Raw genomic sequence first — 17,403 nt, forward strand, 5'->3', positions numbered from 1 at the left:
TTGTCTATTTTATAGTTTTTATGATTTACTATGATTTTTCAAAGATTTAATCAAAATAAATATAAAAGAAAAAAGAGAAAAATCCACTTAGGGAGGTTATATGTCTGGTATCATGAGTCCCAGAAGTCCAAACAGACAGTTTTATTGTCCAGGAGGAAACGCAGATTCATCTCAAAGTTTAAAAAGGTAAAAAATGATATTTTCCTTTGGCGAATTAACTGCGTCAAATCTCGCGGCGGCAGCGTTCGTTCCACCACCATTAACGCCACTTTATTAGTGGAGATTTATTGTGTTATGGAGAAAATGAAGCGGCAAAGTTCGGTTGCGGGTTCATTAAGAACTGTCTTCAACTAACCAAACAATGCCAAGACCTACAACGCTGATACATGTGGCTGACAAAACAACAGGAAACTATGTGTACAGGTCGTGTGTGCGTGTGTTCTAAAGTCTAAACTGTCTTCTTGTAAACAAAAAGATTCTTTATGATTTTCTGGACAAAGCTGATCTCGAAAAAGGAAAAAAAAAACATCAAAGCAGCCGCCTAGGTCTGAAGTCAAATTCTAATAATTTCAATAGCAACATCTTTGACAAATTTCTCGTCAAAATGTTTTTACACTTCAGCTGCCTTGCTACACGTATTCCCATTCCGCGGATCATCGCAGCAGATACCGTAGTCACCGAGACGCACTGCTCTGTCCAAGCTAATGACAGGATTCAGGGAACAGCAAACCCAAACTTTATCACCGTTGAAGTGAAAACGCCACAAGCCCACCAAACTCATTCATGGTCATGGGAGAAGAGAGATAAAAGATGCCTGGTACCCAGTCTGAAGCACGAATCTTCAGTCAAATTTAAAGGTAAGAGTAAGGATTTCGACAAAAAAAAATCTAAAAAAATCTCGCGCGAAGTACACAGCATATCCGTTGCCAGAAAACAAGTATTGAGTAGTGCAACGGTGGTCCGAGGAGCGCGTTGGACGTCACTATGCATGCAAGTGTGTGTAGTACAGCACTACTGTTAGTGGTGACATGCTGACTGTATGGTACCACTAGACCTATTACATCGTAATCATTGGTAGCTTAGACGCTAGCTAGTCAGACAATCCGGAGACCAGTGATCTACGGGCACCATGTACGGCCTGCAGTCCAGCAGTACTACCGGTCGCCATATGCATCTGCCTTGTCTTTACCTTTTTACTCGATCGCCATGAACTCATGATCATGCATCCAGATTCCAGAATGCTAGCTTTGAGCTCTGCCGCCCTCATGTTTCACAGATTTGTAGCTATTGCAAAGTGTTAATCTGAATAGCACATGAGTTAACAGAACTACGTCGTCTAAGCATAGGCTGATCATCCAGTAAACCTAATAAATTAAACGCTATATTACTCTGCCATTTTAGCACGATGAGATCACGTACACGAGCCAAACTATGAAGGTTACTTCAGCTTAATAATCCAAAGAAAGCCGAGCTCATCACACGGTGAGTACCCCAGTAGGTTTACTACTACCCCTCTTCGCCTCCTCCAGCTCACCCGCCGCAAACGTACAGGAAGAGCTTTGGGAAGAGCACGCCTCGCGAGATGGGTCGGCAATGGCGACGACGACGTCGATGAACGCCGCCACGATGGCGCCGTGCGTGTCCCTGTCGTTGGCGCGCAGGTACCACCCCAGCATCTCCTCGAGCCAGCCCCAGTCGCCGACGCCGTGCGCGGCCACCATCTCCTCCATGGACGCCCGGAAGTCCTCGTACGGGTCCGCTGACTCGAAAGCGACCGCCACGGCGTCGCCGAACGCCTCCTCGTCGCCGCCGCCGCCGCGAGCGCCCGCGCACCCGGACTTCTCCTCGAGGATGGAGCTCGTGGCCGACGCGCCCGGGTCGAAGAGGAGACGGTCGGAGCGGATCCCCCGCACGACGGCGTCGTCCGCCTCGTCGTCGCACGCCGCCACCGGCGCCGCCGAAGCCGACGTGTCGGACGCCGTGGAAAGGCTGTCGGAGCAGTCCTGCCGCGCGGAGGACGCCGTGAAGGAGGACTCGGCGGAGTCGAGGACGATGGAGGCGACGGTCCTGGTGCCCGCCGGCGGCTGCGCGGAGCGGGTGGACTGCGTGCACGTGCTTTTGCTGGACGGCCACGGCCATGCTGCCGCGACGGCGGTAGCGGGAGGAGTCCGCGACGGCGAGGTGTCCCTTGCCTTGCCATGGAAGAGGGAGCTCAGGGGCAGCCTCCTGGTCACCATTGCCGTAGCAGGAGGGGTCGAGGAGAACCGGAGGGTTTCTGAGGTATCTAGGAGGAAAGGTTGGTGCGTGCCTTAAAAACTTGCGGTGCGACATAGCAGAGAAGCTTTGCAGCTTGGTTTTAAAGGAGTTTGGGAGGGAAAAGGCGAGCACAGAACGGGCGGGGATCTTCTACGACGTTGGCTGCACGCTTGGCTCCGGCCGCCATGAGATTCTGGTTCTGGGGCGTGTGTGCACTGTGTCTGCTAGAACAGTTGTGGTTTCACGTCACAGCGCGGAGACCAGCGTACCGCCCATCCCGTACGTAGACGATCCGGACTACAGCAGGAGGCTGGAAGAGGAAGACCCACGCATGTGCATGCAAGTTGCTACCAGCAACAGAGGCAGGGGCAGGACGCAGGGACAGGAGGACAGTGTCCGTTTTGCCGGGGTACCTGGTGTCGTATAAGCAGAAGAAAACCTTTGTTTTTCCTTTTTTTTTTCTTTACCATGAAGCACGTAAAAGAATAGGGTATTTTCAGCGAATGTTTGTCAAAGCAAAGATGGAAGGGAGATTCATTTAAATTGCAACGAAAAAGGCTTGACTCCAGTTGCGTAGCTGTTTCATTGGTTGGTGCGAGATCAGTGGGCGGTGGCCATGGCTTTTTCCTCCTGTACTCCATCATCAGTGGCATGGAGCATTGCTATTTCATCTTGTTCCGCACGATTCGCGGCTCGCTGCATGCGACAGATTCGTGAACAAATTCACATCGCCTGCCAGCAAGTAGGATCTACCCCTACGTCGCAACAGGGCGTAATGCTGAGTTGGTGATGCAGCTGAAACAGTAACGCTGTGAGGACTCGGCGGGGACAGAGCGCACGCATGAACTGCGAAGCGAGGCAAGCTGACCAGACGAGACGACCAAACACTTGCAATGCACCTGCATTTACCCCGTGACGTGAAAGCACGATGGGAGCAAGGCACCGGATCCGCCGCAGTTATTCCCTGCCGACTGCCGGATTGAGGGCTGAAGAGCTCGTAGCACTCTTTCCATTTCTCCACCCTTCTGAGTTCTGAGGCTAGTCTGAAGCTCTGCCTGTTCCTCACACTTTCCCCGGCCCGGTCTATCCTCCATCCCGTTCCTCCGTCGAGTCTGTTCCACTACTGTAGGCGATTGGACGTGCCTTGGCCGCTGCAAAGTTTGGGCTGCCTACTCGGTGTGCTGCGTGATGAGCTCGTCTACTGACGTTGGTGTTGGCAAAAGGAATAATTTTTGGCGATTTTCGCCGCGCCCCCGGCCGCATCTGGCCATCTCAATTTTGCCAAATTGTCGCCCACGTCAGGTCGCTGTCTGGCCTCTGGTCTCTGGACCATGCGGACTATCATTTCCGCTTTGGCGTAGGCCTATCCTACGATTCGAGCGCAACCTGATAGCGTGGCGATCTGCCTCTTCCTCAGAAATCAAAACCGTATCGATCGCCAGCGGTGAGAAAAATGGTGCTAAACCGCTAATCTTGGAACGGGCTACGGCTACCTGCGTTCTGCAGGGGAGCTAATCCAACACGATCAACGTTGTGGCTGACACGGGCTGGGTGATTCAGGGCGAGCCACAGACTGAAATGGAACGGTGACAGTCTGACGGATGGAGTTGACGAGAGGGAGCCATGCAAATGAAGATAGTGTAGCCGGTTGGACAGCGACCTCGGCGTAATTGCGTCGTCAGCATTATTGATGGTCCAGTTCGTACCGAGCTCATGATTTCGGGTGCAGGACTAGTCGGAAGCACGGATGGGAGCTGATAGGAGAGTTCGAATGTGCATCATCGATTCAAGACAAACTCGTTCGACTTGTTTCCTCGTGGACGCTCGAGCTGAGCAATCAGATCGGGTGGAGGACAACTCATCTCTTCACTAATTGGAAAAACAGTCGGCCGGTGTGCTGATAGAATCGCACGGCATCATCCATCCAGGTTTGAATTCAGGTAACGGGTGTGTGCCGCGCCTTTCTTCGGCTTGAAAAGGAGTGCGGCCATCAAGAAGCGTTGCGAGGGGCTGTCCAGATAGAAGCAATCTGCGCAAACCAGGGCTCATTTTATTCATCTGCTAACTGCTGCTGTAGAACCACAATCATGCTGAGCAAGTGCTTACCGAAGCTATTATTGTACTAGATGATGAGCTTCTCTTTTCTTGGGACTGTGTTCACAATTCAACCCTACTGTTTGTACCCACAGTGCACAGGACGCAGCAGCCACACAGACGCCCAAATCTACCGAAAAGATTGCCACAGTCCACATGAAAGCCACCCTTGTCTTGCTCACTAGCAGTAGCCAGTAGCTGCAGCCTAGCAGGCGGCCAGGGGACGACGGGCAACCCGCCAAGCTCCCCCTGCTGGTACCCTTCCTTCAATGCTCTCTGGCTCTTCGCTATCATTACTTGGTGCATGGTTTGCGACCCGTGCCTGCTCCCGGCTGCCGCCCCCACCATCAGAGAGCACTGCCCCTGACAGCGGGCCGGAAATGGAGAAAAATTTTAGCAGTGCGACCACAGTCCACAGAGGGAGCAAGCAAGCAACTGTTGTAAAATTGAAATCCTTTTGTTTCCAAATACTGCACGCCAGGAGATTTGCTGAAGAGATCGGGGCATACGGCCACACGGGGTCACGACGCACGTGGCCCTCGACGACAGCACCGTCTTCCAAATCGGGGGCTTTGAGACCTCTCCATCCATCATCCATGTTTCAATTTTCAAAATTGCCTGCACTTGTGTGAACTGCGTACTGTGCTCCCGTGCAGTGCTGTACCGTGTCAAGCGAAACGATCCAAAAAGGTAGCGCTGGTGTTACTGCTGCAGCTGGAGACATACAGTGTGCTGTATGCTCATCGTAGAACGCAGCGTGCAGAGCGCAGCGGAGAGTTCATGCCTGTAGCTGCCTACGGTACAGCGCGTGCCCAGCTAGTAAGCTCACCGCTCACGCGCTGCGCGGCTGCTGCGCCACCTGAAGCCGAGCACGGCCGGGGGCGGCACGGCGCCCGACGCGCGCGGCTCATGATGATGGCTTCCCCGTCCTCTCGCGCGCTGACGCATTGACCCGGCCGCTGCAAGGTCCCGACGCCGTGCCCGTGCGGTGGTCACGCCCGGAGGCCGGGACGAGGCAGCGGGAGCGCAGGCTCTCGCCATGCCTTTCTTGGACGCTTCGGCTGTCCGCGCCTGATCCGGCCAGGCCGCTGCGGCGGTGCCATGGACGTGCATGCCCGCTGGACTTGGTTCTGGCCTATGAGGTGCAGAGGCAGATCAGATGATGAAAGGGACGGTCTGGGCCGGAGGGCTTCGGTATTCGTTACAACCCTGGGTGCCTGCAAGTCCTTTTTGCCTCAGCAGCCTTTAATTTCAGGTGGTGGAGAGGAAGTAAATGGCGTGGCAGTGGCTGGTACGTGCGCAGTGTGGGGATGCACCGAGGCGGAAGAGTATCAGCCAGGGGATGGAGACCGATTTGGATGGCAGGCGCAAAGGACCGAAATTTGCTGCAGCGGCGGTGGTCCGTGGGCTACAAGGCCTATACCACTCTCTCCTCGTCCGTCCCAAGTTGGCCCATCCATAACGCTAGGCAAGATTGGCTTTCAGGTGAACCATGAGACCATGACAGAACGCGTGATGGAACTGGAGTGGATGTATGTGGTCCGTAATAGGGTGCGAGGCGGCAAGGCCTGCCGCTGATTCGCGCTAGGCTCTCTCACTAGCACTAGCAGCATGAACCATGGATGTGTCCAGCTTGCCTCTCTAGCTTGTTGCTCTATTCGTCCACTGCCATCGTCGGCTAGTGGTTTGGAGCGTATTCCCGCGTGCCCACCGGGCTCGCGTCTTTCGCTTACGGTCTCATTCAGTGAAATGCAATGGGTTACAGGAGGGAAGTGGTGGACAGTCACGGAAACCGCGGGCCGCAGCGGCGGGTGTTGGGCCGTAGGCTGCACCATGGGCTGAACCAATCTGTGGGCCGAGCCTCTGGTACTTTCAGATTCCTCCTCCTTCGGCGGCCACGGCGCACGACTACATGAGAGAGTCGCCTGATTGATGATGGGGGAGTACGCACGCCGGCACCATCACCATCACCACCTCCAGCTCCAGGGGCTCCAGGGGCATACGGGCATTTACATGGGAGTGGTGGCCAGCCCGGATACTAGAACTGGAACCCTGGAACAGGTCATATGGGCCTGTAACCCTGCTGCCCATGCAACAACCGCCATTCATGAGCACTTAACTCGTTTTCTCCAGGCACTATGCGGCATTCAAGCCTCCCTTTAATCGCCAAGGGCTCAGCAGCTGAAATTTTAGGAACCGGATTTAAAGGGCCGAGTGGTTGGCGCCTCGTCACTGCACTTTACTCTCTCCCGGGCGCGTTCACAACGCCTGCTGTACGCATACTCTGCGTATCGTATTCGTATACACATAGGCATGCACCAGTAAGTGATGTGCTCGCCACTGCTTGCAGTGACACCCCCAAGCGTTCGTTGCAGCAATGGACGGTGCGGTGCGCTCCTTCGATGGACAGGTCATTTTCAGAATGGGAGGGGAGTGAACCGACCGATCGATGCCACTGCACGAATCACTCTCCGAAGTGAAGCACCATGAATCAATGCGACAATGCGCTCTGATCCGATGTCTGCCAGATCCACAGCCACCAGCTGAGCTGTGCTGTGTCTTTCTTTGGACGCAAGTGATTCCGATGGATCCCTGGGCATCCCATGGCCATGGATCGGCAAGTACGGGGAGTACCATGCCGGGCAGTGCCAAATCGTTTGGCCAAGGACGACGGGGGCCCTTAACTCCGAGTGGCGCAGGCGCGGGAACATGGCCATTAGAGAGGCCATTGCTCATCAGTCATCTGCCGAGCACAGCACCGAGCTCGCAACGAATCGCAATTGCAACGGCAGGCAGGGGAGGGAGGGGCATTGAAGCGGAAGGGTTTAATCGCCCGGCTGACACCGCCCCCCTCCCCCTTATAGCGGCACAACTGTCTCCAATTACTCGGGCATTTATACGGCTTAAAAGCGAGTTACTCGGCAATAGGCCTCCCTTTCAATGACCCTAACTACCCAGCATCTCCCTTCTCCGCACTTCTGATTGGAGGGCATCGTTCTCGCTGCCGCCCGCGGGCGGATCACTTTCGGGACACGCGGGAGCCAGCTGCACTGGCTCATCTGATGGTGGGCTAGTTCTTCGTCTTCACGCATTCTTCTTGCAGGTGCGGTGCAGTTGGATCACGAGAATTGAGAAATGCTGAGGCGTTTAACAAGGGCGAACGATCAGGAAGTCACTCGTTTCATTTCTGTCCACAATTTCAGACCCAAGCAGAAGCTCACACTGTACTACTACTCCTCATTCATCAATCATCATCGAGTAGGTTACAGGTTGCGGATTATTTGACAGTTTCAGACCCAGTTTTATTTCTTACCAAGAGAACCTCATCTTCATGGAGCTCTGTGCGACTCTACTGAATAGTGCATGAAAAAAAGTTAGTCATTACTGTAATTAAGGAAGGGTAAGACCGAAAAAAACTATGTCAAAATTACCAAAAAGTTGCAGAACAAAACGTATTTTGAAGATGGTACAAGATGTTAAAACAAGTATTTTGATCCAGAGGAAGTATTAGTGAGCGTGATAACATGAGCTAGTTTCGGAGGACTTCAGGTGCCGCAGAGTCGCATCATCCATCAACCAACAACTGTGCACCTGAGGAACATTGTTCACGGCTCCACTGAACCTACTACATATATTAGAGGTCTCAACGTCCTCAGTCGACACTCGAGCACTGTAAACCAAACAAGTCACAGATAACAAACAGATCACAGACCCGATCGTTTGCTCCATTGAGCCTACAACATGGCACCACTACCAGTAACCTCACTTTCTCTGAATTCTGCGAAACAGAGCCAGGTGCAGACATATCAGGGAAGTCGGTCCATCAGGGGGACACCCACCCAAAATGCAGCTCAGAGCACTTCATCCTTGTTTGTCGGACATGACTGCGTAATATTACGTGGCCTTTGTAAAGCAAGTTTATAAGTTGATTGGTTCTAATCCGGTACTCTAGTTAGTTTATGAGGCTAATTCCAAGGAATTCAGCTAAGACCTTCCACACCTGACCGGTGAAGTGCACAAGATAAACCTCTTTGATTTACACCATTCCTCTGAAGTATGAACATTACTGCGCCACAATGCGCATGCTGACATGCATTTCATCAATCGCATTGCATGTCACTGCAGCATGGCAATTATGCACCATCCAGTACTCTGACGTCTGAAGAAAGGTCGATGCGATAGGACAAGAGTGTAACTTCAATTAAAACAGAATAATGCTCATCGCAGAACAGGCTTGATGCACATGATTCTCGACAGAACAATAGCACAGCACATGCTAAGAACGCGAAATTATTACCTAAGAAAGAAAACACGAAATTATTACCTAGACCGATCCCTTTGACGGCGTGCCGCGCGGAAGAAACAGGTCTATGCAATAATTCCTTTAGTGATCGAAACATAAACTCGACGGCGACTGGGAAATTAAGCTACGACGACGACGTGAAGGCAAGAATTCAGCTCAGCAGCCTATCCGATCGATCAGCTGGGTCGCGCGTGCAGGGTTTCACCGGCGCTGCCGCGGACGGCGCTGGTCGCCGTCGTTGAAGTCGAGCAGCACGGCGTTGTGGCACCGAGGGCACCTGGGGTCCTCCCGGGACAGCATCACGTACATCATGCACCGGGGGCACCCGGCCAGGACCATGGGCGCCGCGCCGCCGCCAGGCGCGGCCGCGGCCGCTTCGGGGCTGCCCTCGGACGACACGCACGAGCTCGGCGGGGACGCGGTGGACGAGGACGAGGACGACACCCGGCGCGGCGACGTCACGCTGCCGTTGCCGCTGTCGCCGCCCGGGCGAGCCGTCGTCGTGGTCGACGGCGCCCCGCCCGGGCCGCCCCTCGCCCTCGACAGGCCCAGCCTCAGGAACTCCAGCTTCGACGCCTTGCCGTTGTTCCTGCTCATCGTCACCGCCGCCGCTCAGGTTCCGATCACTGGGACAAACGGTTTCAACGATGTTAGCGTTACAGCTCGCAAATTTCATGCTACATTTGCCATGAACAGTGAACACGCATTACCTTGAACAAAGTCTGAATGATATAGGAGAGAGTGATCAGTACGATATGCTGGTGGATTGGAGCTCTCCACCTGGTTGTATATAGCTGTTTGCTAGGTATGAGTGTGTGTCAAGCAGCTCTCTGATCCTTCTCTTATATAATGATGGAGGGGTTGAGGAAGAGGAGCTGGTTTCCTTTAATACAAGGCAGCCACATTTAAACTCCGCTCAATTCCCTCCAAGCCGAACCTAGCTCTGGGTTCTGGACATCTGGTGTTTTGGATGTTGCTCCGCCATGTTTATGTATACATTTTTCTTTTGTCGCCCCTTATCTTATCTTACCAAAGCATATTGGAATATAGTTTAAAACCCTCTTGATCCCCGGATGAGATATACTAAAGAAAGAGATGCATATCCTAGAATTAGAAAAAAAATCTGCCTATCAATCCAATCGACTACAATCATCGTTAATAACAATAGACGTTGGATCTAGTTTTTTTTGGTAAAATGCACAGGTTGTTAACTGAAATGAAACAGTATACTTGTTAGCTGAATGATTAATTCAGAAACATAGATGCTGTCAATTACATCAGTTTAGGTCTTATTCTTTTTCTTCATTAATGTGGAGTGTCCAAAGACCAAACTAATTAAAAAAGGAAACGAAAATATTACGCCTATCGAAATGGACACCTATTTATAATGAAATAACGTGAACGTGAGGAAACAAAGGAACATGAAAATAACTTTACACAAGACTTTGCCCTAAATCCTGCTAAATCATATGCATTTCATGAAGCTCTGTCGTCGAAGTATTTTCTTTTAAAAACCAACGTTTGTCTGGAGTGGAGGGAAACAGATACAGGCTCTGTTTCTGAAACAGCACACAAGTGCGCTAGCAGCTGAAGGCAACCAGGACTGTTTTACTTTTTCCAACCAAAAGGAAGCAGCCCCAACCCAAAAGATATTAATGAGGAAAAATGCATGCCAACAAGATTCGCAGCCCATCTATACCCTGGGATCCCAAGATCTCACATCACACTCGCGGCTACTGTTAGCACAGCATTCCTAGCTTCCCATCCTGCGTACAGCGTACCGGAGAACCAAGTGATGATGAGCGGCAGTCCCGATCAAGCATGCAGCGGAGGCAACGCCACCGTTCTTGTACTCACTCGACATGGCAATGCACGCGCCAGCCACAACCAAGTGAACGGAACGGGCCGGCGCCCCCATTCCTTTCGCGCTCACCGCAGCCTGATGAACGGAAACTTCACATCCGTGAACAGGGCCGGGCGCCGTATTCAGGCACATAAATGGCACTGACTCACCACTCGCTCGCCACGACGCGAGCAGTGATCAGCCGGAAAAAAGACGTAACCGCGGCATGTGCCGGCATTTACGCATCGCCAGAGCCTTTTGAATCCGGAAGTGAACTTGGACGTGGGGAGGAAGAGGAACTGGAACGGCGACGCACAGTGAAACTGCACACGCAGACAAGTTCAGTGAGGATGGAGGCGAGGATGCGAGATGCTCACTCATAACTCATAAGTAGGGAGGGATCGTGATCCATCCGGCCCGTATGGAAATTGGATCGCGACCGCGTCCCGTCCGGCCCAAATGTAAACAGAAATCTGGGCGCGACATATTAACGGGCTTCACGAGCCTGTTCGGCCCATTAGCTATTGGGCCAACGTCTCCAGGCGTCGGAGAACGCGAGAAGCCGAGAAGGATCAGCAGTCTCGTTCTCCTCACCTCACTTTGAGAATACGAAGAAAAATAATCCTCGCGATAAATAAAAAAGAAAAGAAAACGAGAGCGAGAAAGAGGAAAAGAAGGAGAGGTGCCCAGGTGGTGGGGGGCGTCGTCGGGAGGACGAGGAAGTAGTGGCCTGGGCGTGCCGGCGCGCGGGAGGTCGGGGTGGCGATGGAGAAGGGCGCGGGCACGCGGCGGCGCCGGCTGGTGGAGAGGGGATCGGATCGCCTCGCCTTCATCACCGGCCAGACGCGCAGCCTATCCTGCGACCCGATTCCAGGTAACGCCGAGGGAAAAGCATCCGCCAATCCCCAAATCGCCTTTTGCCCGCAGCTCTTTGACTCCTCTGGCGTTTGAATCCAGCTTTAGTTAGGCCCTGGTAGTTGACGCCTATGCGGATTGCAAACACCTACAGACTGGGTTGCTTACATGCCTGCCCTGCAGAGATCTCGGGTTTGTTTTTTATTTCACGGATGAGACGTGGTAGCTGCCTTAGTTATGATATTTGGAACCTGTAGCTGCCTTAATTATTGTATCCTGGCAATTATGCTGTGCGTCTCCTAGGGTTACTGGAGGAGGTAATTTGTGGCTTCGAAGGTCGACGGCAGAATTTCGTAGAATTTCCAAAACCCCACTAAATAAACGGCATTGGCACTCAACTCCCTGAAATCGATTATTTGCCGTTTGACAAATCCATAACTAAATTTATTTGCACTTTTTAGCTGGTTTCCCTATGTCTGCTTGTTTGACGTGGTGTTTGTTAATATCCTGGGCCACCAATTTTCCGAAGCAAGTTGTCAATCCATTGTTATTAGCCGTTTGCCATGCTGTTAGAAGGATTATTGCATGGCGAGAAACTAGTTCATCATACCATGAAGAAAACTGAAACAGAGCACCAGTCCTTGGGACATTGTCCCTATGCCTAGGCCGATAGCAATACATGAGCACTACTGTACTTTGGTATAGAACGGAAATGTGTATTTATATGGCTAAAATCCTTTGTGAGAAAATTGTAGAGTTGTGCAAAGCTGTATTTTGTTGCATAGAGTGCTGAATAGCTTGAAAATTCATATCTACTCATGTCAGCTCATAGTCGAATTGGGGTGCCCATACCTTCTTGTCTACAATGTTCACCTGGGTTGGTCGAGGTTGTGTCATCTCACCAGGTGACAACTATCTTCCATAAGCTAACTGTAACCCATGTTGACACAGAACCATACATGTTTTATCAGTTATATCAGCGCAGGTCTTTCGTGAGTGTCGACACTTGGTAGTTGTCAGTTTATTGAGCAACTCTCTGGGTTTTACGATTATGTCATCCTTTACCCATTATGTCACTTCCATTTTATGATTTTCCTTTACTGTAACATCTCTATCGGGGCACAATTCGTCACCTATATTTATATGTATCCATGATTCAGTTTCTCTAAACTTTCCTTGTGTATCATGTTCTTAAGTGATGAGATTTAATCATATTAAGTGATGTCCTCCTGGACCAGCTATGTAACCATGAATGTTTGATCATAATTAGTTGCTTTCCTGCAGGTTCGCCAAGTTCATATGACTCTGCTTCAACTCATCAATCTGAACTGCAGCAGACTGAAGGTGACTTTGGTGGTGAGAAGTTCAGCGACAGAACTCAGTTGCAAAAGTCAGTACCTAGAGCTAGTATTCGCCAAGAAACCAGGGCTAGAACCTTAAGCTATGACAACCTGGTGCCTGAACTCAAGCGAGCTGATGCTCCCCAAGAAATCAAGGCTAAAACCATAAGTTATGAAGACGAACTGTTCCACAAATTTAAGACAGGCAGTGCAAGTGCAGTCCCTGAAATTCAGCCAGTAAATGAAACACCATCGCGTAGGCCTGATCCGGGAACCCTCAGTAAGAAGACTAACCATGATGAAGCACAAAGTGTCCAACCTAGGAGAGAGGTGGAAATGAAATCCAGAGCTGCACCTCCAAGTCAGTCGAACCAGGTGGAAATGAAATCCAGAGCTGCACCTCCAAGTCAGTCGAACCAAGCAGATGATGCAGGTTGGTCTGTGGAAACCCTGAAGGAACTCATGAATTTCACACCGCAGGAGATTACCAAAGCCATATCAGCGACGGAGAGTAACCGTTTCTTAGCATCCATCGCCATTGCTTTTCTGGTGGTTCTGTCAAGCTGGGGCCTAGACATTGGCGGCGTCATCACCAGAGTACTAGTTGGTACGAGGCCACTTCTATTTCTCATCATCACAAGCATTACCATCGTGATTACACAGTTGTTGGAGAACAAGGACCCCAATGCGAGGGGCAGACCTGTTGGTCCCAATCTGGGTTCTGCTGATAGCTTAGGGCAAATGCTGGACATCGGGTTGCTGCTACAGAAAGCCCTAGGTGCTCTGCTGATTGACTGCAGTGTTTGCGCTGTTATTATGATCTGTTTTCTTGGATTCTGAGGGAGCCTAGACAGAAATTTCGCAGAAACCTTTGTAAATTTTTTATTCCTTGTGTACCGCACTGATGTGCCTACCATGCTTCAATTTGTAGCACCTCTTTTTGGCTGAGTTCTAATTTATGTAATCCAGTTTTCTGAACATCTGTAGTTAATTAGAGGTTACTTGAACCAGGGATACAGATTGAACAATTTGGCTGCTCTTGTATGTTTGATTTACCGACAGACGATCACTCTGCAGAGCAATTTTACATTATAAACAAAGACGAGAGTAACCGTGCGGCTAGTCTCTGTTCCTTGTGCTTCAAGCGCGACATTGCCGCTTGACCTCTGCTGCTGCACGGTTTGCACGCCTGCGCAAATTGATTATCCTCCTAGTTTGTGGAGCATGATGGATGATGATGGCAAAGAAACATGTGCTTCCTGTGATGTAGGTTCAGTGCTCGGCGGTGGGTTGAAGACAAAACATCGTCGTCAAGCCTGACGATGACAAAGAAGCTTGGGAGTGTTTGTGAGGTTGGTTGAGCGTACGGCGGTGGGGATTGGAGACAAGATAGAAGCACGGAGGTGTGGCATTGACAAGTGTCGCCGGCTAGATAACCACGTGCCGTTCGAGTCCTGCAGACCCCGCCGCCCGTTTCGTCGCCGTCGACCGAGCCACCGAGAGGTCCACGCACCAGTGACACGTGTCGGCCAGCCGCGTATGCACTGCATGCTTCCTTTGGTATGAACGCCACCCAGACAACAACTGTACAAGTTATCCAGTACAACTTCGACACCATCATACGAAGGCACCATTAGACTACTATGCAACAGCGACACCTGCGTCGGTCTGATCCACCCAAACCAGACACGACGTCGCCACGTCAGACTTCACAGATGTTTAACCCCTAGTTCTACAACGAGTAAGCCTAAACCATGTGCCGACAGCGGACTGGAACTCTCTGCCTCTGTTTCTCGCGAGTACTCGACGCATCCACAGCAATGCAGAGATCCATTGGCCGCTTCAGCCTAATTTTAAGTTACAGTAGCTAGCATTATGTACATGGTCATGGACTAGTTGCTCGAGGGGAGCGCGGCGGCGGCCATCATATCGGGTCTACGGCGTGGTGATGTCGTGGATGCTCTTGCGCTTGGAGTCGCGGCTGGCGGGGTTGAGCTGCCGGTTGAAGTACTTCTGCGCGTGGCTGGCCACCTGCGTCGGCGTCCGCGTCCGCACCGAGAACCGCGAGATGTTGCGCCAGTCCCCGCGCCCGTACTTCTCCAGCCCCTGAAGAAACAGCCTGCGCACGCAACGAAGCGGCGAAAACGACGGCATGAATTTCATATAGTTACAGGGGAAAGGAAAAAAAAACAAGGCGGCGACGTGTGGCTGGCGAGCGGGGCCCACGCGCCAGCTGGCGCGTGGAGGAACTGCTTGGCTTCTCCGCTCGCCAAGCCAATGCGGGAAGGCGTCGAGACCCTCCCGACTCGAGAGGCCTCCAGATTAACCCTAGATCAATTCAATGGAAACTGGAAAGTACCTGTGCTCTTCCTCGCTCCACGGTATCCCGGGGCGCCGGCTCTCGCGGCGTGGGCGGTTGGGGCCGGCGCGGCGGGTGGGGCCGCCCTCCTCGCCGCCGCCGCCGCCGGAGGAGCTGTCGTCGTCGTCGTCCCAGGAGGTGGGCACATCGACCGCGCCGCGCTCGATGAGGTCGACGTCGGCGACGAGCGCCTCGTAGTGCTCCCAGGCCTCGCGCGGCGTGCGGCCGGGGAGCTGCGCCGCGACGAGCGCCCACCGGTCGGGCGCGTGCTCGGGCCACATCACCAGCGCGCCCTCGAACACCTTGTCCTCCGCCTTGCTCCACGGCCGCGCCGCCGGCGCCGGCGGCCCCGCCGCGCGGACGCTGTGTTGTTGGTGGTTGTGGTGGAAATCCATGGCGCCGGCTCGATCGCTGCGCTGAGTTGCGTGCGGTGCGCGCTCGTGGTTGACGGGCGGATGGGTGGGCGGCGCCGTATGCCGTTGGTTTTTGTTCCGCGTGGGAACGGAATTTATAAAGATTCCGGGTGGGGTGAACCCGTACACGGGACCTGGGGAGGGAATCGTCGGATCAATCCCGCTGCCGCGGGGGGAAGGATGGGATGATGGTGGGGTTTGGGTTTGTTGGGTGGGGTCGCGCACACGTTTTGGGCGTGCGTGCGTGCGTGCGCGGGTGGGGGCCGGCACCGGCCCCGCGGACGCGTGGGCGCTGGTGCGCGCCCCGGCGCGGCCACGGCGGTGAACTGGTGGGAACAGGCGTCGGGCGGGGTACTGCCAGGGCGGTTCGCGGCTCACCGGCTTCTCACTTCTCGGTTTGTTTTTGTTTTCCCGTTGGTTTCGCGTTGGATTGCGGCTTGAGCCGTTTGTTTGTTCCCCGTCCACGGTTCCACTGCGCGGAAAGTTTGTTGGTCTCGTGCAAGTCAAGGTGTTCCTTGCTGGTTCCCTCTGACCTCTCCGCCGCTCTTGGCAAGTAGAACTTCAAGTTGGTCTCGTGGAAAAAGATTGTGAACCTATAAAGCTACTACAGTGCTACGGAGTAGAGAGCAGGAGGAGCATCCGGCGATTGCAAGAACATTTCCTCAGCCCATGGGCCGGCCTCAGGGCCTAGTAGGTGTGCCCAATGGGGGTGGGTGGCCTGCCTAGCCGGAAGCGTACGCGCGATTCGCACAAATCAGCCGCCGCCTTTTCTCCCCGGCCCTTTCCGGGTTCGTTACGCCCAACACAGCAGTGGGACGCGATCAAAGCGAGCACCAAACGGCTCGTGTCCGGGACCAAACGGTTCGTTTCTTCATTCAGCGTTCGGCGACGGGAGGCGACGCTGACAGCAGGCGCGAACTCGTTGTGAAAGAGAAATACGCGTCGCAACTAGTATAGCATTTGATGCTAACCTTGATCGTATGGCTGGAGATGAGCACGCGGGTCAAAGTGTCTGGGGGTAACGAATCTTCAGTCACGAGACATCCCATCTTCCACACACTTTTGGAACGAGACACCGTATCGTATGCTGCGATGCCTGACGTGACGGCCATCAAGTACAGTAACTGCAGCCGCAGCGTCTTTGGCCGCATGCTTGCTTTTTCCTTGTGCCGTGCACTGCTGGTTGGTGGTGGTGCAGTGCATGGATCCCCACGGTGATACTAGTAGAAAGGAGCGGGCGTTTGGATTGGATTGGGGATCCTCTGGCGTCAGCAAAGCGGTGGGAACAGTGGAGGAGCCTTGGAGCGCATGACGGCGTGAGTGCGCCGGCGACTGCAAGCCGTGGTGGGCCTTGCGGACCCAATACACGGCCCAAGAATCTCTGCAACCCGCCCAGCAAGAGTTGGCAACCCACCAGATCCTCCAAATCAAAGCTAGCTGTCAGCTGAGAAGCACGCACGACGCGAGCCACGGACGAGCCAAATCACAGTATGCGCTGTGCTGGCAAGAGGGCAGTGACGCGAACGCCAGCGGGCGGTGAAGTGTCCGGGGGGGCGGCGCAGGAACGTTCAACGGCTAGTCAACGCGAAAGCGCCCTCCATGATCTTTTTTGTGCACGTTAATCTGGTGCGGCGCTGCTGCTCTCTCGCAGTCCGGCCGGCCGCATCATTTAATCCGATGGAGAAAATTCGAGGCGCGTGCGGTCAAACTCAGGAGCCTAAATTGCGCTCCAAGGAGGCTCAAGCTTCAAGGGAAGCATGGACCGATCGAACAAAGCCCAAACTCATTACAATACTAATAACACATTGTCAGGCATCTACTGGTGGTTTTCGTGTGGATAACACCGGCTTCAAGCTCTGCTAGATCCATCCCATCAAAGTTCAAATAAATAAGCTTTGGATTGTTGACACATGATAAATGGGATGGAAATAAAAAAAAGG

General features: G+C 53.0%; 4 protein-coding genes across 4 annotated transcripts; 1 reads left to right on the forward strand and 3 right to left on the reverse strand.

The window, feature by feature from the left end:
- Positions 1-1,475: 1,475 nt before the first annotated feature.
- Positions 1,476-2,312, reverse strand: LOC112891586 (transcription repressor OFP13-like). The gene has a single exon (XM_025958483.1). It carries the CDS (start codon positions 2,235-2,237, stop codon positions 1,476-1,478), a length of 762 nt encoding a protein of 253 aa, XP_025814268.1. The 5' UTR covers positions 2,238-2,312.
- Positions 2,313-8,854: 6,542 nt separating this feature from the next.
- Positions 8,855-9,490, reverse strand: LOC112891407 (RNA-binding protein MEX3B-like). Its single transcript, XM_025958253.1, has 2 exons — positions 9,364-9,490; positions 8,855-9,279 (listed from the first exon to the last, which is right to left on the reverse strand). Exon 2 carries the CDS (start codon positions 9,248-9,250, stop codon positions 8,855-8,857), a length of 396 nt encoding a protein of 131 aa, XP_025814038.1. The 5' UTR covers positions 9,251-9,279; positions 9,364-9,490.
- Positions 9,491-11,102: 1,612 nt separating this feature from the next.
- Positions 11,103-13,701, forward strand: LOC112894231. The gene is made up of 2 exons (XM_025961870.1): positions 11,103-11,370; positions 12,636-13,701. The coding sequence occupies exons 1-2, from the start codon at positions 11,262-11,264 to the stop codon at positions 13,529-13,531; spliced, it is 1,005 nt and encodes a 334-aa protein (XP_025817655.1). The 5' UTR covers positions 11,103-11,261; the 3' UTR covers positions 13,532-13,701.
- Positions 13,702-14,267: 566 nt separating this feature from the next.
- LOC112894232 (transcription factor DIVARICATA-like) lies at positions 14,268-15,646 on the reverse strand. Its single transcript, XM_025961871.1, has 2 exons — positions 15,051-15,646; positions 14,268-14,810 (listed from the first exon to the last, which is right to left on the reverse strand). The coding sequence occupies exons 1-2, from the start codon at positions 15,443-15,445 to the stop codon at positions 14,627-14,629; spliced, it is 579 nt and encodes a 192-aa protein (XP_025817656.1). The 5' UTR covers positions 15,446-15,646; the 3' UTR covers positions 14,268-14,626.
- Between the last annotated feature and the right edge of the window lie 1,757 nt (positions 15,647-17,403).

This window comes from Panicum hallii, chromosome 5, assembly GCF_002211085.1.
Source record: "Panicum hallii strain FIL2 chromosome 5, PHallii_v3.1, whole genome shotgun sequence".
Lineage (NCBI taxonomy): Eukaryota > Viridiplantae > Streptophyta > Magnoliopsida > Poales > Poaceae > Panicum > Panicum hallii.